The sequence below is a fragment of the Microcebus murinus genome, chromosome 9, assembly GCF_040939455.1.
Source record: "Microcebus murinus isolate Inina chromosome 9, M.murinus_Inina_mat1.0, whole genome shotgun sequence".
NCBI lineage: Eukaryota > Metazoa > Chordata > Mammalia > Primates > Cheirogaleidae > Microcebus > Microcebus murinus.
The window spans coordinates 59,897,307-59,920,676 of NC_134112.1; the positions used below are offsets into that span (position 1 = coordinate 59,897,307).

The 23,370-nt window shown below is 37.8% G+C and overlaps 2 protein-coding genes across 4 annotated transcripts in view; one reads left to right on the forward strand and one right to left on the reverse strand.

Moving 5' to 3' along the window:
- Positions 1 to 118: 118 nt before the first annotated feature.
- Positions 119 to 19,219, forward strand: ARMC10 (armadillo repeat containing 10). The gene is made up of 6 exons (XM_012747175.3): positions 119 to 524; positions 6,150 to 6,298; positions 8,914 to 9,048; positions 11,367 to 11,543; positions 17,009 to 17,080; positions 18,011 to 19,219. Exons 1-6 carry the CDS (start codon positions 386 to 388, stop codon positions 18,263 to 18,265), a joined length of 927 nt encoding a protein of 308 aa, XP_012602629.1. The 5' UTR covers positions 119 to 385; the 3' UTR covers positions 18,266 to 19,219.
- Positions 19,220 to 19,261: 42 nt separating this feature from the next.
- NAPEPLD (N-acyl phosphatidylethanolamine phospholipase D) overlaps positions 19,262 to 23,370 on the reverse strand; it is a 36,490-nt gene continuing 32,381 nt past the window's right edge. For all 3 annotated transcript variants that reach the window (XM_012747128.3, XM_012747137.2, XM_012747155.2), the window contains exon 5: positions 19,262 to 23,222. In XM_012747128.3, the coding sequence (XP_012602582.2) occupies positions 23,094 to 23,222 (129 nt within the window). In that variant the 3' untranslated portion in view covers positions 19,262 to 23,093. The remainder of the gene's footprint in view (positions 23,223 to 23,370) is intronic.

A 23,370-nucleotide genomic window follows, 5' to 3' on the forward strand; every position in this document is an offset into this window, starting at 1 on the left:
CTCTCCCCCTCCCCCTGCCCCTGCCCCTGGGCCTGGGGAGGGAGGCGGGCCGCGCGCGGCGGGGCGGGCCTCAGGAGATGGGGCGGGCAGCCAGCTTCGGGCGGCGCACCCCAGCGTCTCCGCGCGGGGCGCGCAGTCGGTGTGGCTTCTCCAGGAGGCCAGCTCCCCGGCCTGCCTGTTGGAAGCCGCAGGGACGCGTCTGCCCGGGTGGAGGGATTTACGATTTTAGCAGGGCCGTTTCCGGGAGGTGGAGCTCGGACCCCCATTTTCTTTCTCCCGGCCCAGTTGCTCTGGGCGGCAGTGAGACCTCAGTTGGAGACCCCCAGCGCCAGCGCCCACGAGCCTCCTGCCGGGGGCCTACCCTGCGCCCGGGCCCGGCGGCAGTATGGGCGGCGCCCGGGACGTGGGCTGGGTGGCGGCGGGCCTGGTCCTCGGCGCTGGCGCCTGCTACTGCATTTACAGGCTGACGCGGGGCCGGCGGAGAGGCGGCCGCGGGCTCAGGCTGCGTCCCTCGCGGTCTGCAGGTGAGGCCGCCGGGTGCCCGACGAGTGGGCGGGGACGGGGCACTGGGGCCGTCCCAGGGCCGGGTGGGGACCGAAGACGCGCAAGCTCTCGTGGCTTCCGCGTGTTCGGGGTAAAATAAAGAGCCAAGACAGAGGGGGAGGAGGCCCAGATGGGGAGGAAGGATGGTCCCTTTACTAGTGTGGGGGTCCTGAGCCGCCTCCCTGCCTGCCTCCACTTCTTTGTTCAAAATCCTGGGATGAAAAATTGCCTAAACTTTTACTGGTGGTCAGGCGTCACAGCGGAGGCTAGGTTTCCTAAAAGCATGTCGATTGCCTCTCACTTTAAAGCTTGCCTGGAGCCTTTGTGTAGTTACAATAGGGATTCCTCCGACTGTGGGATGGCTGTTCCGGAGCCTGAGCATAGAAGTTCTGCATGCATTTGCCCTGAGAGAAGGGACGCCAGAGGGGGCAATTCTGCTTGTGCTGGGGCCAGGCCTCTGAGAGGAGATGTAATTGGTATCTCCATGATCTAGGATCTTGCAACTTGTGTGTGTATTGGAAATTTGAACAGTTGTCTGCATGAGGCACACCCCGCTGGCGTACAAGTGCACGATTAGTTATGTCCAAAAGCTGATTGGTACATTAAAACTCTAAAAACTTTTAAAGTCTTAACAGTTTGCTGAATGTTTTAGAGGGATATTTCAGGTCGCGGAAGCTGTTAGAGAAATATTTAAAACATCTTGCCATCACGAAGCACCTCTCCACAACTATAGAAGAGAACTAAACAGTTTTATTATTGACTAATCCACTAAACCAGATTGCCTCGTACATTTCAGGCAATCTGCTAATGGGATTGCAGAATTCTAACCCCTTTATGTAGCTAAGCAGATGCAAACGATTTCTTATCAGGTGGGTGTTCTTAAGATAATTTGTACTTAAGTGAGAGGACTTGACAGCATCATTTGCTACACGTGGTTCATCCTAAATTCACTGGTAATTGGTGTGGTTGCGTTAGCTAACTGCCTTTATCCGGAGGAAAAATAAGAGTTCTATTTTTACGATAAGCAGGTAGTTACAATGTGGAATCAGGTGCCTAAGGTAAACTCTCACAGAGATGGAGAGATCGGGGCTCTATCTTCCTCCAAGTTGACATTTCAAAGAGTTGATATCCAGGCCTTTGAGAAAGACAGTCTTGGGTTGTAAAACTAGCCAAAGTTTAGCTTTTAAAAGGATTTACCTTTATATCAATGAGACAAAGGATTTTTAATTACAAGTTTGTTCAAGGAAATGCTTTAAGAAAAGAGTGGGGAAAGGAAGGTCTCTTTCACTTTGGGCACTGGAGAGAATAGAATTTTTTCAAAAACATTTGTGTTTGCCCTTACTGTCTTAGTCTGTTTTCCGTTGCATGTGTTAATAACAGAATACCTGAACGTGGATAATTTATAAGAAAAGGAATTTATTTCTTACAGCCATGGAGCCTGAAAAGTCCAAGGTTGAGGGACTGCATTTGATGAGGGCCTTCTTGCTGGTAGGAAGTCTGCAGAGTCCCAAGGTGGCACAGGGCAAGGGGGCTGAACATGTTAACATGCTAGCTCAGGTCTCTCCCTCTTCTAATAAAGCTACCAGTCTTACTCCAGTGATAGCTCATTAATCCATTAACCCTTTAATCCATGATCCAATCACCTCTTAAAGCCCCTACCTCAATACTGCCACGTTGGGGATTAAGTTTTGGAGGGAACATTCAAACCATAGCACTTAGAAAGCCTAATTTATTATGTTGGCCCATGTCAGAGATATTTCCATATAAGTACATTGGGAAGATGTCCTGGACTCAGATATCTTATTATACTGACTCAACCTGATGAATACTGACAAAGTCTTTTAAATTTACCAGTTCCCAAAAATCCTCATTATCTTAGGTCAGGCAACTTACAAAATAAGTTGTTCACAATCCTTGCTTCCTGCAACTACACCTTTATCTTTGAAGAAAACTTGAAAAATGCTCATTTTGTCAATCACCCTTAAGTTTCAGAAGGTGATTTCTTTGTCTTAAGCTTTAAGAAATTTCTAATTCCTGTACCATTAAGACTGAAAACATTGGGACAGACAGTCACAATTCATCCAAAAATACAATGCCAAAACCTGACAAGGATAGCATGGAAAGCTATAAATCTGCTTCAATTATGAATAAAGATATAAAATCTTAAAATATTAACAAATCAAATCTATCATGAGATTAATAATATACTAAGACCAAATAGACACGCAAGGAGGAGTCATATTGGGAAAAGCAAAAGCTGCACAATCTCATAATAAAAAGGCATTGAAGTATCATTTCTGATAAAAACAGCAATTTGGGAATAAAGAGAAGGAAATGTTATTCATAAATTGATGAAGAGCATCTATCAAAACCCAAAAGTAGAGCCATGTGTGGTGGTATACATTTGTAGTCCCAGCTACTCCAGAGAATCACTCGATCCTAGGAGTTCAAGGCTGCGGTGAGCTGTGATGGCACCGCAGCACTCCAGCCTGGGTGACAGAGCTAGACCCTGTCTCTAAAAAATTAATTAAAAAATAAGATGTATAAACATTAAGCAAAATTATAATTTGTAGGTGGCATAATGATTTACTTGCAAAAAATCCAAGAGAATTACCTGAATAACTACTAGAAGCAATAAGTTTAACAAAGTATCTTGAGTACAAATATTTAGATCGATAGCTTCTTGTATACAAGCAATAACAATTCATAAGTCTACTTTAAAAGTTCATTCGTTGCTGTTCATCAGATGAAAGAAAAAAGTAACAAAAAAAAAGTTTTTTAAAAAAAGATAAAAAATCAATAGAATAAACAAAACAATAAAGGAAAAAATAAATAAAAGATTGTATTCGTGATGGCTATAAAAACTTTAAAAACTCAGTACATCTAGCAAGAAGCCTATATGAAAATAATTTTACTGAAGGACCTAGGACTACATTAAACAGAAAAGGCTACTATATTTCTGGATGGAAAGATTCTGAACCATGACAGTTATCTTGAAATTTATCTTGCTACGATGTTATAATTTGTTAGCCACTTTTTATTCCCTTTCAGAACTGCAATTTCCCCTTTATTTACTGGGAGTAAAAATATCTGGATTCCAGAGCCACTTCTGCTATTAATCAGCTGTGTGTCCCATTTTTTTTTTTTTTTTTTTTTTTTTTTTTTTTTTTTTGAGACAGAGTCTCACTTTGTTGCCCAGGCTAGAGTGAGTGCCATGGCGTCAGCCTAGCTCACAGCAACCTCAAACTCCTGGGCTTGAGTGATCCTTCTGCCTCAGCCTCCCGAGTAGCTGGGACTACAGGCATGCGCCACCATGCCCGGCTAATTTTTTATGTATATATCAGTTGGCCAATTAATTTCTTTCTATTTATAGTAGAGACGGGGTCTCGCTCTTGCTCAGGCTGGTTTTGAACTCCTGACCTTGAGCAATCCGCCCGCCTCGGCCTCCCAAGAGCTAGGATTACAGGCGTGAGCCACAGCGCCCGGCCTTGTGTGTCCCATTTTTAAAAATAATAGCTAAAATATACCAGGCACTCCCAATATTCTAGGTACAGAAATGCTTTAAGGTAGGCACTATTAACTCACCTCTAACAGATGAAGAAACTGAGGCTTACAGAGTTAAAACTCTCACCTGATAAGAGGCTTATTTGGAATTCGAACAAGCCAATCTGGCTCCATAGCCTTTACTTACTTTTAACTACCACATTGAACCTCTTCCCTTCAAGTGAAAATTCTATGATTTAATAATGTTCCCTAGTAAAATTTTATTTGGCTGTTTATAAAGAATTTATATATCTATGAAACTTTTTAAAAATGGTTTCATGGAATAATGTGTAACAAAGTAATACAATTTTGAAATATCTCAGAAGTATGGATAAATTAAATTTATCACATTTCTAGTGTGTGTGTGTGTGTGTGTATAAAATCACACAACTTCAGAACCTTTGGAGCCAGTTATACTATTCAACCAAGCATTTTATTTATTGATGAGAAAACTGAGACTCAAAAAAGATGTTCAATAACTTGCCTGCAGCTTTGTATTTTCATTTCTCTGGTTTCTGCTACTAGCTACCTCTGTGACTTTAGGCAAAGCCTGAAATAATCCTCACTAAAGTTTCTTCATGTGTAAAATGAGAGGTTTGGGTGAGCCCCAAATTCTCTCCATTCTAAAAAGCTATGTTTTTATCACTTTCCCTTATCAATTGTTCTTTGGGTGAAACTCTGTTTTATAACATATAAATAAGAGTAGTAATGGATTCAGGAGTAAAAGCAGGGTTCTGATCATAATACTTGATAGGATCTACTGGCTTTTTAGCTTTGAAGTTTTCTTAAAAGAGTTCTATTTGACTTCTTCAGGATATCATATCACTGTTTCCCATAATCTATACTTGTCCCTTTCATTTTGTTGTTATTCCTCTTTAAGCAATATAGTTATTTTAGTTACATGTTTATTGTAAAAAAAAAAAAATTAGTACTCATGAGCATGGGGTAGAAAATAAAAGTCATTCATGCCAGGTGCAGTGGCTCACACATATAATCTCAGCACATTGGGAGATTGAGACTGAAGGACTGCTTGAGTGTAGGAGTTTAAGACCAGCCTGAGCAACAAAGCAAGACCCTGTCTCTACAAAAAAATTTTTTAAATTAGCTGCCTGTAGCCCCAGCGACTCAGGAGGCTGAGGCAGGAGAATCGCTTGAGCCCAGGAGTTTGAGGTTGCAGTGAGCTCTGATGAAGCCACTACACTCTAGCCTGGACAAGAGAACGAGACTCTGTCTCAAAAAAAAAAAAAAAATCCATAATCCCGATACCCAAAGATAACCACCTTTAACAATTTTACATATATTTTTAAAAAGAAAAAGCACAAATGTGAGACCACATAGTACCCATGGTTGTATAACCTCTCTTTCCTGCCCCACAGTGTGTTATAAAAATGGTTTCTGTACTTTTCTACAGAAAAGGGCCAAAAAAAAAAAAAAATTCTGTTTTTCTGGTGGTGATTTCTAGAAAGAGAATTTTTTTTAAAGGTAGAACTATAAATTCTAAAAATCATTGAGCAAATCCAGCATTTGGCTATTCTAGCTCTTACTCAAAATGATGCCTTTTCTTTTCTAGCTTCCCAGTCATCTTGCCTTATTCCTATAAACCAAACAAAAATGCCACACTGAAACACGATTGGCTTACTCCCATAGGTTTTCTCCTTTCGGATGTGCTCAGAAAAAGTCTGCTTAATGCAAATCCTATTCCTTAATTAATCAATTAATCTATGCCCTATAGGTAAGGGTTCCATTGGATAGGTGTATCTGGCCTGGTTTTTTAAAAAGAGAAACAAAATGCTGTCAGCATTAGAAGTATATAGCATTGGTATGTGGTGTCTTACTAACAGACGAATACCACGTAACCACTGGCTAATTTCTTGATGTCTGTAAACCTAAATTTCCCATCTGTAAATTGAGAATAATAGTATCTTCTTCCTAGGGTTGCTTGAGGATTAAATGAGATAAAACATATAAAGTGCTTAATACTGTGCTATCAGAGTTTATGTTTGATGTTGTTTTTTAAATTTAAAAATCTCATATTGATTTTAGATAACTTTCTTCTTATGCAGAAGACTTAACCAATGGTTCATATGATGATGTCCTAAATGCTGAACAACTTCAGAAACTCCTTTACCTACTTGAGTCAACTGAAGATCCTGTAATTATTGAAAGAGCTTTGGTCACTGTGGGAAACAATGCAGCTTTTTCAGTTAACCAAGTAAGTACCCTTGTCTCAGCAAACAAGCTCCTTCCATTCTTACCCATTAGTTGTGACCTTAGATAAATTACTTAACCTCTCAGAGCCTCAATTCCTCATCTATACAGTCTTGCTACTTATACCTACAACATAATATTTGTTTATTTCTGAAAAGTACAGCCTGTTAGTAATATGATTATTAATATGATTCTAGATCCCTATGAAATTGGTCACTGGCATCACATTCATAAGTGTATCTAATCATTATTTAGCATTGCATGGCCTTTTAAATTATTTAAAAGTCAGCAGTGCTTCAGTAAAACAATAAAAGCATCCCACATTTAAATGCATGCCATAAATTGTATAGAGGTCTTATGAGTGTGGTTCTGATGCAGGTCAGGTGGTCCCTGGACCACATTCTGACAACCACTAATCAGTGTGAATGGCTTCTTCAAGTAGAGACTTAATACCAATACTAAAGAGCTTAATTTGAATGCTTCTTTCTCCCTACTGCCCCCTTCACACCCCAGCGTGGGAAAATAGTTTAAATATTTTTGTAGCATTTTTAGTTAATGCCCTTTTTCAACATTGTCATAAATGCAAAATTACTTTGAATGTATACTTTATTTCAGTCTAGTTTTCTCCAGAATGGCAAGGTTTACTGTGAAGCTCTAAAGATTTATAGGGAGATGGAGAATCTTTGTGCATTATCTCCTCTTTCAGTTGTCTGTGACAGAATCCAACTTAAATTATTTTAAGCCTAAAAGAGAAAATATTGAGCTCAGCTAACTTGGACATCTAAAAATAGCATTGATTTCAGGCACAATTGAATCCAGTTCAAGGTTGCAGAAAGAGTTATCAGAGCTCTCTCTTTCTCTACCTTTTGGCTTTGCTTGTGCCTGCCTTTCTTAACATATTGGTCTTTGTCTCTCTGGCTACAAAGAGGTTTTCTTCACAGGAAAGAAAAGAAAGCCCTGGCCTCTCACGTCTTCATCGCTGCAACTCATGATCCAAAAGGTGGATTGTTCTGCTAGGATCAAGTGCCTACCCTTTAGGTCAATCTCTGGAGCAAGGGGCTGTGGCACATGAGAGTGAAGCCTGGTTCACATGAGCATCCCATAGCCAAGCAGTGGGGGTAGATGTGAGCACACGTAACCAGCAGTCCCTCTAGGAATTATGTGGCATGGAGGAGGTACAGTGTCTGTCCCAGTGGAAAAAGACAAACAAAAATAATAGATGATGACTAATTTGTTAGCCTGTCTCTATTGGAGTATTTCTGATGCCATGGTTTTATAATACTCTGAAACAAGTTGTAATCAGAGTGGGCTAATAGCCACTGGAGAACAAGTACTTTCTTGAGCAGTGGGGGTTGGTGTCCTTCACCATCAGTTATAGTACCTTGATCTGCTTTAACAGTACAGGTTTTTTTTTGTGTGTGTGTTTTTTTTAAAAAAGACCATTTTCTAGTAACTGCAAGTTCTTCAAAAGAACCTGGCATTGCAGAGAGAAAGTTTCTTTTTCCCCTAATATGAAGCCCACCCTTAACAGTAGAGTATTAGGCTACTTGTAAAAAGTAGATGATGGCAGTGTTTTTCTGATAGAGTAGCATGTCTTAGCCTGACGAGTAATTTTCAGCATATTTTTCTTATAAGAATTAAAGCAATTAATACTTCTTCAATGTTGGAGACAAAGACACATGGTAACATAGTGTTGTAATTAATTGTGAGAAATCCCAGATTGTTGTTCTTCTGAAAATTTGGGTACCATTTTTCAAACCATGTGGAACTCCAAGTCTGCAAGATGTTAATGTGTTCCCTCCATTAACACTGAGAAATGACCCTTTTTCATGTATAGTTCACAGGAATGAACTATGGGGCTATGCAGTAGCCCCGAGATATGATCGGGGCTACTGCACTCCAGCCTGGGTGACAAAGCAAGACCTTGTTTCTAAAAAACCTTAAATAGGCCCGGTGCGGTGGCTCACGCCTATAATCCTAGCACTCTGGGAGGCTGAGGCGGGCAGATTGCTCGAGGTCAGGAGTTTGAAACCAGCCTGAGCAAGAGCAAGACCCCATCCCTACTATAAATAGAAAGAAATTAATTGGCTAACTAATATATATAGAAAAAATTAGCTGGGCATGGTGGCACATGCCTGTAGTCCCAGCTACTCGGGAGGCTGAGGCAGCAGGATTGCTTGAGCCCAGGAATTTGAGGTTGCTGTGAGCTAGGCTGACTCCACGGCACTCACTCTAGCCTGGAGCCTGGGCAACAAAGTGAGACTCTGTCTCAAAAAAAAAAACCTTAAATAAATAAATGATAACTCTTCCAGATTTGCCTGTAATATAGAAGTCATATAACTTCTTTCAAAGTATTAATAAAATAATTTTGTTTGTAAATTTCTTCAAGATTATAGTAGCTCTGCAAGTCTTTATAACTCCATACTATAGTTTAAATGATTATATATCTTAATAATTTTATTTTATGGTAAGATTTTTTTAAAATAGGAATTATAGATTTGTGTATAAGAAAGGTATTTTCAAAAAGTCATTAATTTTTAGTTTAGTATTTGTGGATGCAAAGAATTCAATGAAGGGGAATGCATATAGAAGTCATGGTTCTGGTTTTTTCCCTCCTAGGCTATTATTCGTGAATTGGGTGGTATTCCAATTGTTGGAAACAAAATCAACAGTCCTGACCCCAACATTAAAGAGAAAGCTTTAAATGCATTAAATAATCTGAGTGTGAATGTTGAAAATCAAATCAAAATAAAGGTAAGTTGTCTGAACTCACAAACGTATGAGGTTTTCTATAAATGAAAAAGAAAATAACAAAAAGGTAACTAACGAAACTTTAGTAGATTATTCTTTATAACTTTATGGTCAAGAATTGCCTTTAGAGGAGTGGAGAATAAGGTAGAGGAAGGACGAGCCTAAACCAGCCAATAGGGGTGCAATTAAACTTTTGAAGTTGGGCTTTAGTTTAATCCAAGGCTAAAGGGACCAGGCCAGAGTCAGATAACATCAGCAGAAAGACACAATAAATTAGGAAATTATCTTAATTCAATTCAACACTTATTGAACTCCTCTGTGGTACAGAGTATAGACATGCACATGATACAACTCTTTTTCTAAGGCAAGTCCTTCAGTAGTTGTAATTCAAGACAGAATGTGAGGAAATGCTTTAAGGAAAATGTAAGTAATCTTTGGGTACCTAAAAAGGAGAGATCCTATCTAAAAGTTTCTGTAAGAAACTTTGGAGTCTGACCATTCTTTAGAATGTCTAAGGTTTATGAGCAACACCCCCAGATGAAATTAATAAAAAAAAAAAAAAAAAAAAAAGAATGTCTAAGGTTTCTATAGGTAGAGTTGGGGAAAGAGAGAATTCCAAGAGATAGGAGCAAGATGAGGTGGGCACAGTGACAAGAATAATTGAGCTAGCCTGTTTGGTCATCTTGTTACTAGAATTGTGAAATGGTGAAAACATTCAGATATAATAAGGATATAAATATTCCATTTTAGGAAAAACATGAGTATCTTACAAAAATATATGATTTATATAGAGCTAAAGAAATGCCATGGTTTTAAAGGATGGATGTGTAATGAAATTGTGACCAAGGAAAGCCAGTTGACTTGTAAATGTAATTAAGTTCTTGAAACCAGATTAAGAGTTTAATCTTTTATTTTTGCTTTACTGCCATTACTTTATATGGTAACGTGAATACATTTGGGGACTTTTTAAAAATTAATAATGGCTCATGCCTCAAGCCATGGCTTGGGTGTGGCAGTCATAACATGTAACCAAAATGTTTGTACCCCCATAATATCCTGAAATGAAAAATTTTTTAAATTGGCTAATGGGACAATTGGTAACTTCTTAGTGCTTCAAATTAGGAAAATTTTTGTGCCAATTAGAAATTCTGGGCTGGGCACGGTGGCTCACACCTGTAATCCTAACACTCTGGGAGCCTGAGGCGGGTGGATTACTCGAGGTCAGGAGTTCAAAACCAGCCTGAGCAAGAGTGAGACCCTGTCTGTACTATAAATAGAGAGAAATTAATTGGCCAACTAATATATGTAGAAAAAATTAGCCAGGCATGGTGGCGCATGCCTGTAGTCCCAGCCACTCGGGAGGCTGAGGCAGTAGGATCGCTTGAGCCCAGGAGTTTGAGGTTACTGTGAGCTAGGCTGATGCCACAGCACTCACTCTAGCCTGGGCAACAAAGCAAGACTCTGTCTCAAAAAAAAAAAAAAAAAGAAAGAAAGAAAAGAAAAGAAAAGAAATTCTGGTGGAATTCAGATTTATAATAGGTAAATACCAATTATCTATGAAACATAATTTTTCAAAGTTGGAAAGATCATGGCCAGACACAGAAAATAGAATTTCAGATTTCCATTCCATCACACTGGGTTTAGTTATCTGGAGTACTACTGGCATTGCATTACTTTTTGCCAGTGGTGGTTAACAGTATTATGAAGTGATAGAGTATCTACATATCCCTCGGTAAATAAGAAGAACCTTGAGCCAATTATAATTCTGCTTGCTTTTGATAGAATTAACTCTAAAGAAAAATTCTATTTCACATTATTCCCCCTCCATTCTTTACTTCTGACATAATGTAGCTCTCTAGACTCTACTTAACCATGATACAAAATGGCCTCATGCATCTTCCTCCCTGATCCTGATAGGCCCAGACAAGTTGAAACAAAAGTGAACTAAGTTGGGAGGCCCCCAACAAGAGGCCACTGGTGTTGAGAGGATGATCTCTGGAATTGAACATTGCTTCCCCACCTGCTGGCTGACATTGAGCAGGGAACTCAAGCTCTTGAAGACTTTAAAGGCTTTGTAAAATGGCCATAATGGCACCCACCTCATTAGGGTAGTCTTCAGAATTAAGATCCTAAGCATAATGCCTGGCATTATCAAAGCTTTAAAAATGTTACCAAAATTTGAGCACCAGATAAAAATATATTTTCTGAGGAGCCAGTTCCATCCTGAGCAATAGCTACTCCTACTCCACTGTGCAGAAAAGTGACTGTTCGATAGAATTTTGGAGATTCTAAGATGCTCATTTTCCTCCCCCTGCCTTCAGATATACATCAATCAAGTCTGTGAGGATGTCTTCTCTGGTTCCCTGAACTCTGCTGTGCAGCTGGCAGGACTGAGATTGTTAACAAACATGACTGTTACCAATGACCACCAGCACATGTTTCAGAGTTACATTACAGACCTATTCCAGGTGTTACTTACTGGAAATGGAAATACCAAGGTATGAAGTGGTTATTACTTGAAGTACAAAGAGCTATTACATCAAGCTTATTAAGGTTGAAATTGAATTTCCAGGCCACCTGCCTTAAATTGATGTCCTTCAAAAAAGAGAAAGTTTAGTCAAGGTTTACATGGGCCTAAGAAAGTATATTACTTTTATCCTCTAATATTGCATTGCAAAATTAACTTGTGAAAATCATCTGTTATCTCACTTATCAGTAGATTGATGTTCATTTGGTTTTTGAGAATCAGTAAAATTACCTTCTAATTTACTGAAGTAAATTAGCAAGCTTCCCCCTACCAGATATAGGAACAAGGGGTTTTTGAATAATAGTGATGATTAGTTGAATTTTTTGCTTACCTCAGTGTTCACAAAATAATTTATTTTGATTCAGCTATTGTAGTAAGTGAAGTGAATTGAATATATGAAAGATGTGTCAGTGCATCGCTCTGTCCAATTATGTAGATATAGGAGGCAACAAATAGCTGAAGTAGGGACTCAGGAGACAACTATGAAAGTTTCTTGAGTAAATCCCTCATATTAGTATGCATTATTATCAATTGCTATTTTTCAAGGAAAAATATAGCATAAAAATAGAATGTAGGCTAATAAGTTCTGATGAGTTGATTTTTCATCAGGGTTTTACCATATTGGTCTGTATTCTCTGGGACAGCTGAGAGAAAAATGTACAAGCATTTTAGAAGGACCAGATGCTAAGTCATACTCCAAATATCCAACGTCAGTGCAGTTATTTCTGAGGTTATCAGGATGGAATTACAGAAGAGCCTTGCTGTAGCCCTGCTTTTATGTTTCTGAAGTGTTTGTATATGGGCTTTTCACATTTCCATTATCCAGACCTATTTGGATCTGGTCCAGGATGTACCCAAAGGCTTTCAAAATTAAATGTACAAGCAAGTACACTTCTAGCAATATTGTTCCATCTCCAGGCAATTTCCCACATGCATGCACCCATCAACATCTTTTCTCCAGTAGAGCAAGATGACTTCCAGCCCCTGAGGCCCCATGGAAGCTCCTTCCCTCTTTACCCTATGGTGTTTCCACAGCAGAGTCCTCTGTCTGACTTTACAGCTGAGGAGAGCCTGACTCTCCTCAAAACCTCAGGAAGAACTCTGGGTTCAGAGTCAGGCAAGTCTGGCCTTAGGGCTGTATATATCTGTCTCAGACATGGTCTGTGTTTTAGTACATTTTATGACTTTTTAGAAGGTGACTCACACCACAATAGTATGTTCTATTTTTGTTTCATTTTGTTGTGTTGTATTTTTCCATTACATTGCCTAGTACAATATTTCTGGGATAGAACATTTGCTTTTTTGGTCTGCCTCGGTACATAGCCACCAATCACAACATTGATTTTCCATAAAAATTGAGTTTAAAATTCCAACTTGCAAATAAACTTTTGGATAGTCATCCATTTGTTAGCGGGAAAATATATCCATTTTAGGTATTTCTCAGTAAACAACCACCAAAATAACTCTTAAAATGTTATTTTGCTTAAGTCAGTGATCTCAGTGTACTATGATAACCTTTTACATACACCACTGCTTCATAATGAAATACAAAAGTTTTAGTTAGTGAAAGATTAACATAAATAAACTGTGTGCTCGCTGCATCTGTAATGAGCAAAGAAAATGAATGGCTTAAAATGTCCTAGTGTCACCACAAGATGGTGCATGTGACAAGAGGAAAAAAGTAGAGGACTTAATATGGTTTCAAGCCAAAATACATATATTTGTTTAATATATAGTTGTACTCTATATATATTTCTTTCTCATGTTTTAACTCCCTTCTACAGAGGATAGCAACATCAAATTTCATTAATAGTACAGGATACTAAATAGCTATTGCTGTTGCCATTCTGATTGTATACCTGCCCTCATTGACTACTAGTGGACGTTTCGATTTTATTGACTTCACCCAGGTTTATTTCATAGGTTTAGGACTGTTACCAAAAGTTCAGCAGTTGTCCTTGAGGCTGCATCAGAAAAATGGGGACAAGTGGTTTGAGGAAAAGGAAAGAGAAGTTTATTAATTATCTGGCAAATGAGGAGTATGGCAGACTTGCTGTCTTAACCACAGTGCTATCTATAAGGAGAAATACAGAGCTTTTAAAGGGAGGGTTTTCAGCCTCAGGCTATTGCTATTTCACTATAATTATTGGTCCTGATCCACCCCATCTCCAGGGAAGATAGTCTTGTGATCTCTGCCTAGAGAATTCTGTGAGGTACCTCCTGTGGTACAAAACACAGTGTTCAATCCCCTGCCCCTCTGATTACTAGCCTCAGGCAGGGATCCAGGTTTTAATTCATCAAGAGTGGGGGGGAGGGTGTTTTAAAGAGACAACTCATAAAACATTTTACCCTTTCTCGGGCTATGTTCCCTCTGTTATAGGGCCATCCTGTTTCATAACTCTTACACCTGTTTTCCTAATTGAAACTTCATTACTCTTGGTGGTGTTGACAGCAAGTCAGACCACATGAGATCTGGCAGTGACCTTCAGGGAGTAAATTAAAGTCTCATGCCTATAATCCTAGCACTTTGGGAGGCCAAGACTGGCAGATTGTTTGAGCTCAGGAGTTTGAGACCAGCCTGAGCAAGACCGAGACCCCATCTCTACTAAAAATAGAAAGAAATTAATTAGCCAACTGAAAATATATAGAAAAAATTAGCCGGGCATGGTTGGCACATGCCTACTCCGGAGGCTGAGGCAGAAGGATTGCTTGAGCCCAGGAATTTGAGGTTGCTGTGAGGTAGGCTGACGCCATGGCACTCTAGCCTGGGCAACAGAGTGAGACTCTGTCTCAAAAAAAAAGGGGGCGGGGGGAGGGGTGTCTCCTGTCTCCTTTACTCTTTAACCTTAAGAAGCCATCTGTGTAAAAAAGTCTTTGCTTATACAAGGAAAGTTTACCAGTGGTTACTGCTGGAGAGTGGGATGGGCTGATAGGATGGTGGCTTTTGTTTTACCTTGTTCCCTTCTGTGCTGCTTGACTTTTTTTTTTTTTTTTTTTTTTGAGACAGAGTCTCACTCTGTTGCCTGGGCTAGAGTGAGTGCCATGGCGTCAGCCTCGCTCACAGCAACCTCAAACTCCTGAGCTCAAGCAATCCTTCTGCCTCAGCCTTCCGAGTAGCTGGGACTACAGGAATGCGCCACCATGCCCGGCTAATTTTATATATATATATATATATATATATATTTTTTTTTTTTAGTTGGTCAATCAATTTCTTTCTATTTTTAGTGGAGACGGGGTATCGCTCTTGCTCAAGCTGGTCTTGAACTCCTGAGCTCAAACGATCCGCCCGCCTCGGCCTCCCAGAGTGCTAGGATTACGGGCATGACCCACCGTGCCAGGCCACTGCTTGACATTTTTATCATGACCACATATTTATCTTATCAAACTAAAATAGTTGATAAAAGCAATAAAATTAAGCAAAGCCTTATGTCCTCCTCTTCAATAAATAGTATGTTCAACATAATCAAAGGAATTGTAAGTATATAGGACATGTGCACAATTAAAGACAAGAAGAAAAACACTAAAACTTGATCATTTCTGGTCATGGAAATATGGGTGAATTTCCTTTCTCCTTGTGCTTTTCTATATTTAAAAAAAAATCTACAGTAAGCAACTCCAGCCTTTGTAATTAAAAAATGTTTTATAAAATAAACATCAGGTTCCTTCCCAGATGTAATGAAGAGCACATTTGTTGCTTTTTCCTGACTTCAGTACCTCCTTTTCTGCTCACTTTAATTTCAAGTATCTTATAGAAAGTGTGGTTTTGCACAGCCTTTTTATTTAAAAGGGAACTTCTATTTGAATGTTCTTATTACTGACTTCAGTTATAAGTGATAAGAATGCTGATATTTTAGCTAGTCAGCTATTAAATAACATTTGTTTGCTAATTATTCATATCACTGTGCCTATTTAAAAGATTATAAAACATTTTCACATAAAAAGGATAACCTCTAATATTCATAGTAACTTAAAAAGAAAAGGGCCAAAGCAATATGGAGATACCTTAAAGCGATCCAAGTGAATCTACCATTTGATCCAGCAATCCCATTGCTGGGCATCTACCCAAATGATCCAGTGACACTCTACAAAAAAGACACCTGCACTCGAATGTTTATAGCAGCACAATTCATAATTGCAAGGCTGTGGAAACAGCCCAAGTGCCCATCAATCAAAGAATGGATTAATAAAATGTGGTATATGTACACCATGGAGTACTATTCAGCTCTAAGAAACAATGGTGATATAGCACATCTTATATTTTCCTGGTTAGAGCTGGAACCCATCCTACTAAGTGAAGTATCCCAAGAATGGAAAAACAAGCACCAGATATATTCTCCAACAAACTGGTATTAACTGAGTAGCACCTAAGTAGACACATAGGTGCTACAGTAATAGGGTATTGGGCAGGTGGGAGGGGGGAGGGGGGCGGGTATATACATACATAGTGAGTGAGATGTGCACCATCTGGGGGATGGTCATGAAGGAGACTCAGACTTTTGGGGGGAGGGGGGGAAATGGGCATTTATTGAAACCTTAAAATCTGTACCCCCATAATATGCCAAAATAAAAAAAAAAAAAAGAATGTAACACAAAAAAAAAAAAAAAAAAAGAAAAGGGCCATATTGTTATTTCTTTAGTCTTGGTTATCAAACTGTCCCAAAATTTTCATGCTTTAAGTAGAAATGAACTGAGCTTTGAGAGATGTTTTGTTGTTGTTGTTCCAAAGCTTTTATTTCACTTACCAGTAATCCTAATAAAGATCATTTATTGGCCAGACACAATGGCTTACACCTATAGTCACAGCACTTTGGGAGGCTAAGGTGGCAGGATTGCTTGTGGTCAGGAGTTTGAGACCAGCTTGGGAAATTTAGCAAGACCGTATCTCTACAAAAAAAAATTTAAAAACTAGACAAGCATGGTGGCACACACCTATAGTCCCAGCTACTTGGGAGACTGAGGCAGAAGGATTGCTTGAGCCTAGGAAGTCAAGCTTGCAGTGAGCTATAATCACACAACTACACTCCAGCCTGAGTGACAAAGTAAGACCCTGTTTCTAAGGAGAAAAAAAAAAAGATCGTTTATTTGCCACGTTAAGTTTACCATGCATACATAGGTGTGTGATGTTTGAGTCAGGAGTGGATTCTGAAGACATAATAACTCTATCTCCCTAACAGTGTAATTAAAAAAATAAGGTTTAAATGACACTGCTCTGTGATAAGTGCTCTGAGAGTGGCCAAGTATTATAAGAGTTCAGAGAGAGAGAGAGAGAACCCTATGAGCAGGATGAATGAGAAGGCTTCATGGAGTAGAAAGAATGTGAGCCAGGCCTGGAAGCATAGGCAAGACTTTAAAAGGACATGGTGAGAGGACAGCACGCCTGGGAGAGAAAATTCATGCTTGTTGGTCTGAAATAAACCGATATTCTTCTTATTTCAGGTTCAAGTTTTGAAACTGCTTTTGAATTTGTCTGAAAATCCAGCCATGACAGAAGGACTACTCGGTGCCCAAGTAAATAGCGTACATATTTATTTTGTAAATACATAGATTTAGATAGACAGATCTGTAAAGATTTATCCTCAAATGTTGCTATAACAGGGATTATCTCTGAGGAACAATATTAAAGGTGGTTTTTTTGTTCTTTTTGCATATATAAATTTCCTAAATTTTCCCTAATGAGCATATTTTACTTTTGAAAAGTATTGTTTTTTAATTATCCTTGCAACAATAAATTTATGTTTCTCTCTACTAAATTTTGGGTGCACTTATGCCATACTGTCTTTTATACTTGCCCTGTTTTTGTTCACATGTATCAGAGTATCCACAGAAATAGCAGTACTGAGTCTAGAAACTCAGTACCAGTAGGTGCTAGAAACTGGGCTGAGTGCCAAGACACACACACCAGTGAGCATAGCATGACATAGCACATGTCCTCGTGCAGTTTATGGTGCAGCAGAGAGACAAAAAAAATGGAACAAACGAACAAGATGATTGAAAGCTGAGGTAAATGTTCTAAAGGAAGCAGTGGTGGTGCTGAGATGGCAGAGCTCCACTGCTGTAGAAGAGAGGCTGCCGTATTCATCTGCTCATCTGTGTTCCCAGCTCTGTGCCCTGTACTGTGTGTGGGCAGTAAATGTTTGACTGGTGAATTAATGATTTACCATGAAAACTATGTGATGGATCTTAAAAAGGAAATGGTTGTTTCCAAATGACTATGTTCTGGGATCCGAAGGAAATTGTATTTCTCAACTAAAACACAAAACTTTTGTCTATTAGTATACAATATAGGGGTGTATAAAGGTTTTACACATTTAAATTATGCAATTTTAGGGTTTTCTATGAAAAGATTTTGAAAATACAAAATAGTGCAGTGAAATAAAATGTGGAAAATGTTTTCATATGTTATTAATATAAAATACTATTCCTTGTTTCCTTTTTCAGGTGGATTCATCATTCCTTTCCCTTTATGATGGCCACGTAGCAAAGGAGATTCTTCTTCGAGTGCTTACGTTATTTCAGAACATAAATAACTGCCTCAAAATGGAAGGCCATTTAGCTGTACAGCCTACTTTCACTAACGGTTCATTGTTTTTCCTGTTATATGGGGAAGAGTGTGCCCAGAAAATAAGAGCTTTAGTTCATCACCATGATGCAGAGGTGAAGGAAAAGGCTGTAACAATGATACCAACAATCTGATGGGTTGGTCATATTCTTCTAAAGAGAAATGCAGTCTAGAAATAGCACACGTTAAGCTTCTTATTCCTATCTTCCATATAAGGGGATTCTTCCAGCCGCTGAATTTAAACAATAAATATCACATTTCACCATTAACACAGCTATAACTTACCATGGTCTTCAGGTTTATTTTGAACCATTTTATTGATACCAGATAAATATACAAGCTTGTACTGAAACCATTTATTTTTAATTTTGCTGTTTACTGACATACTTTATTTTCTGTACGTGAAGTGGCAGTGACCTTTTTTACACCTAAGCTACCCTTCTGCTATTTGAAGTAATTTGCAGTTACTCATCTGAGACAGCACAAGTGTATGACTAAATCACTATTCTTTGAACTACCATAGGAATGGCCTTGTTCTTTTAATAGTAATGAGATTGTGAACTCTGAGTCCACTGGCCAGCCTGGCCATGCTTTCATAAGTCTGTTCTAATCATTAGAATCTATTCTGATCACGTCTAGTCAATGACAAACATAACCTTTTAGGAGAGGATGTTTCCTAGGACTCACCCACTCCCATTCAGTGTTCCAGTATGTAAAGATGTTGTTTCATACAGAATACTGGGATCAATCAAAATATCCGTCTTTAGGCAGTTGATTAAATCGATTACTCAGTCTTTAAAAAGAATGAAGCAGGTCTGAATGTGCTGATATCAAAAGATATCCATGAAATGTGGTTGTTTTTTTAAAAATATGTATAAAAAATATACTATGATCCCATGTGTTCTTTTAAATGAAAAATATTTATACTTATGTATCAACAGAACACTTCTGGAATAATACCCAAACTCCTGGGAATGGGACTGGGGAATGAGGAAATGACTTCTATGAATACCCTCTTCTGTTTGAATTTTTTACTATAAGCCTAAATTGTATAATTTTTTAAATAAAGAGAAAAAAATCACTCATAAGGCTATATATCTTTTCTCCCTTTAATAGTACTTTATTCATTAATTTTCATCCATATTTTACTTGACTAAAATTACAATATATGAAAATTTATTTTCAATGGTTTTTAATTCTAGAAGCTACTATAACAATTTATCAATAGATCTGGATTCAGCCAAGTTTATAGTATTTAAGTTCATAACCCCTGACATGCTTAGCATTAAGTAAATCAGTATGCAAGCAGAAACTTTACTACTTGTGTGTTTAAGGCAAAGCTTTAAGAGTACTTTAAATTTCATTTGTAAATAACATGGCTACAAGACTGTTTCCATAGGAAGGAAGTCAAAAATCCTCAAACAGAAATATGTGTGTTCTCAAGCTCATCCTGATACAGAAATCAAACTTTAGAGAAATATTTTTATAGTAGAAAAAGTGTTCATTATAAGGTGAAAAATGAAAATTTCCAATGGGCTATAGTAGTAATTGGAGACGTGAATATAATAATTCCCCGAAAGGCACATTTCATTATAACAATTTTTAAAATCTGCCTATTTAATGAAAGTATGTATTCAAAATGTAACACACTAAAAGCCAGGATTTGTTTTCAGTGTGCTTTAGCATTCCATCTCTTCTTTTCCTCTATTATTAGTTTGAATAAATAATTACACTCCCTAAAGATCAGAGCATTGAGTCTAAAATGACAAAATGCTACAGAAAAAAGGGAGAAAGAAAAGTACAAATAAATCTTACCTGTATAGGTTATATCTTGGATGTCTCCTAATTGATGATCCCTGTTAGGCAGTGAGGCATAACAAAGTGTTCCTCAGTTACCACAGGAAGCTTCAATAAAATCTTACATATTGGTAAGGACCCTCACTAGGAAATTGACTTAGAGGATAAGATCAATTAAAAGATACTGGATTGTGGCCCGGCGTGGTGGTTCATACCTGTAATCCCAGCACTTTGGGAGACCAAGGTAGGAGATCACTTTAGCACAGGAGTTCCAGACCAGTCTGAGTAAAATGGTAAGACCTGTCTCTATAAAAAATAAAAAATTCAAAAAGAGATACTGCAATGCTTATTAGACTGAACTGAAAGAAGAGAATGGATGTCTTATTTTTCAAAATTTGTTTTCACTTTGTACATACACCCTTCAAAAAAAGTGGAAACCACTCAGTAGGGTGAGATTCTATAGGGAGAGAAAAAGCTTGGTGTACTTCTTAATGAATAAAGTGTTAATGTAGAAACAACATGAATGGTAATAAAAAATCACAGCTTGTGAGGAAGCCTAGAAAAATGAGGCAGGCCAGATGAACAGAACTAGAACAGAACAATTTAAAGTGCTTAGATGCCCTCAGTTAGTACATGTAAATGTAAAAACAATATGAAGGCCATTCATGGAGAAGAAATACTTAAGCAAGATACACTTGGCACACTTTATAAAATAGAGGTAAAAAGATGAATTTGCAATTCAGCGTACAGCAGCAAGGAAGATGCATGTTGGCTAGTATTCAGGCAACATGCCTCAAAGCTAACCTGCCATAAACCTAACATCTTTATTCACATCTGTTTGGAGTAGAAAAGTTTATGCTTGTTCAGTTTTCATGAAGGTTTATTTTATGGGAGAATTTTTGTGCTTTAGTGCCCCCAAATCACATATATTGACATACATTATATACACACACTGCGTATACATTTATTTCCCCTCAAGTGATTCACATCTTTGTAGATAACAATACTAAATTTTGATAAAATCATTTACATTTATTTTGGCTATTCCTCTCCAAATTTACAAAATGAGATAAAGTTGTTAGTCTTCAATGTTTAGTGTCCCAATAATGTTTAAATCTACAATAGGAACAATAGATTATCAAAAGGATTAGCCTATTTTCAACTTTCAGATGTACCTATTTATATTAGTCAGTGATACCTTAAGAAATCATCTTCTCCCTTATAATTTCAAAGTGCTTTTAAAAACTTCATTATTTAGTCTACACATTTTTGGAGGTAGGTCAAAATTATCCTCTTGTTGCATGTGAGGAAACTGAGGCACAATGAGCATCAATCAGTGACTTGTTTCAGGTTACACAGGAAATCCATGATGAAAGCAGGATTAAAATTCAGATTTAGTGGCTAACGTGGCATGAATATATATGTGCAAGTAAATATAGAGCACTGCCTGAGTAGCATTTGGTATAGAAAACCCATTTTGACTATTTTGTACAAATAAAGTACCGAAACTTGGATCAGGAACATAGAAAGGGCCTCCAACAGGACAAATCCAGCGTCTTCCCCTAGGAAGGTTCAGAGTAATCAAGTGAATACAGAGCCCTTATTATGACTAAATCTCAGGTCAGCTGACTCCCAGAATCAGATTTGATCAGAATTGATTTGAATCAGAATTGATTTTTTAAAAAATCAATTTAAAAAAAAAAAAAAAACATTGGTATTCCACCTTGGCTTAATAAAAGGTAGAATCATGCTTAGTGGTCATTTACTATAAAAATATAAGACATCTGAATCATGTAAAACATAAAATACATATAAATCTTGATATATTTAAAGTTAGAGCTAAAAGACCAGAAAAAAAAATGAGTGTAGAGAAAATAGAGAAAATTTAATTCAAAGCATATGGTCTATTAACATTTAATATCTACATTTATCTCTGTAAAATGTTTCATTGTGCTTAGCAGAAGGTCTTTTAGATTTAAAAACAGAAAATTGCATAAATCATATTTTTATAACCATACTCTTTCTCATCCTCTACCCAACTCAGAGGGCTTTTGATATAGAGATGGTAGATGTACAACAGAATATACTATTCCCTCTTTTGAAAATTTATCTCTACGGTGGTCATGGCTGCATTAATGCCAAAGAACTGTATGCTTAAAAATGGTGAAAATGATAAATTTTATGTTATGTACATTTTACTACAAAAAATTTAAGTCTTTAAAAATGATAACTTAGCACTAACCCCTATGTTTTTGTGCTTACCAAAATAAATCACATTTTTAACATCTGGCATATAAACTAATCTTGATAGAGCAAGAACTGCTATGTTTCTAAGCATGTGGAAGTCAATTTCATCATTTATTATAATGTAAATGTAAGAAAGGTATTTGTTTTGGTTTGGTTTTTTTTGTTTGGTTGGTTTTTTTGAAACAGAGTCTCACTTTGTTGCCCAGGCTAGAGTGCGTCAGCCTAGCTCACAGCAACCTCAAACTCCTGGGCTCAAGTAATCCTTCTGCCTCAGCCTCCCAAGTAGCTGGGACTACAGGCATGCGCCACCATGCCCGGCTAATTTTTTCTATATATTTTTAGTTGGCCAATTAATTTCTTTCTATTTTTAGCAGAGACGGGATCTTGCTCTTGCTCAGGCTGGTTTCGAACTCCTGACCTTGAGCGATCCTCCCGCCTCAGCCTCCCAGAGTGCTAGGATTACAGGCATGAGCCACCACGCCCAGCATAAGAAAGGTATTTGTATGTGTAGGCCTCTGAAAAAAATCTAAGTGGGTAGACAGCCTTGACTCCCCTTGTAGAAGGTCCTGAAGGATAGAAAAAACAAATTAATATCAGTTTTTTACAACCCCAGAAAATTCTACTACCACAAAAGTGCCTTTAGTAAAAAATTTCCATGGAATGCTTATACCATAATACAAGATTTAAAATCCACAGTAGCCAATTCATTATTTAAATAACCCACCCTAAACCCTTCTTTCACAGTTTATGAGATGGTAATCATATTGGTAAGCAAATTATTACACAAAACATAAAACACAAACTTGCAGTTGTTTCCAAATTAAAAAATCATAATATTTATAATATCTTAGTCTTTTCATTTGTTTTCAAATTTATATCAGATGGTGCCTTTTTCATTAAAAGCATCTGTGCTCATATTTATTCAAAGTTTTCATCATCTGTATTTAGGTATCTTGATTCTCCATGCTTCAAGATAAAAAAATCTTCAGTCTTAAGTCCATATCTTTCTAGAGCTTCACTCAGTTTCACTGGAGGCTCTAAGTAATGCTAGCAAAGAGCAGAGAGAAGAAAAATGGAAAAAGATTAACAAGATGTGTATTTGAGGAATATTTCAAATAAGAATTCAAACTAAAATAACAGATAGTTGGTTAAAATAATGCCCTTTTTTTATACTGAAGCATTAGCAAATGAGTCT

What these genes read in the sequence shown, in the direction of transcription:
- ARMC10 (XM_012747175.3), top strand. Translation starts at nt 386, where the DNA reads ATGGGCGGCGCCCGGGACGTGGGCTGGGTGGCGGCGGGCCTGGTCCTC. An exon ending in GCGTCCCTCGCGGTCTGCAG is followed by an intron (nt 525 to 6,149) that starts GTGAGGCCGCCG and finishes CTTCTTATGCAG; the next exon opens with AAGACTTAACCAATGGTTCA. An exon ending in CTGGAAATGGAAATACCAAG is followed by an intron (nt 11,544 to 17,008) that starts GTATGAAGTGGT and finishes TTCTTATTTCAG; the next exon opens with GTTCAAGTTTTGAAACTGCT.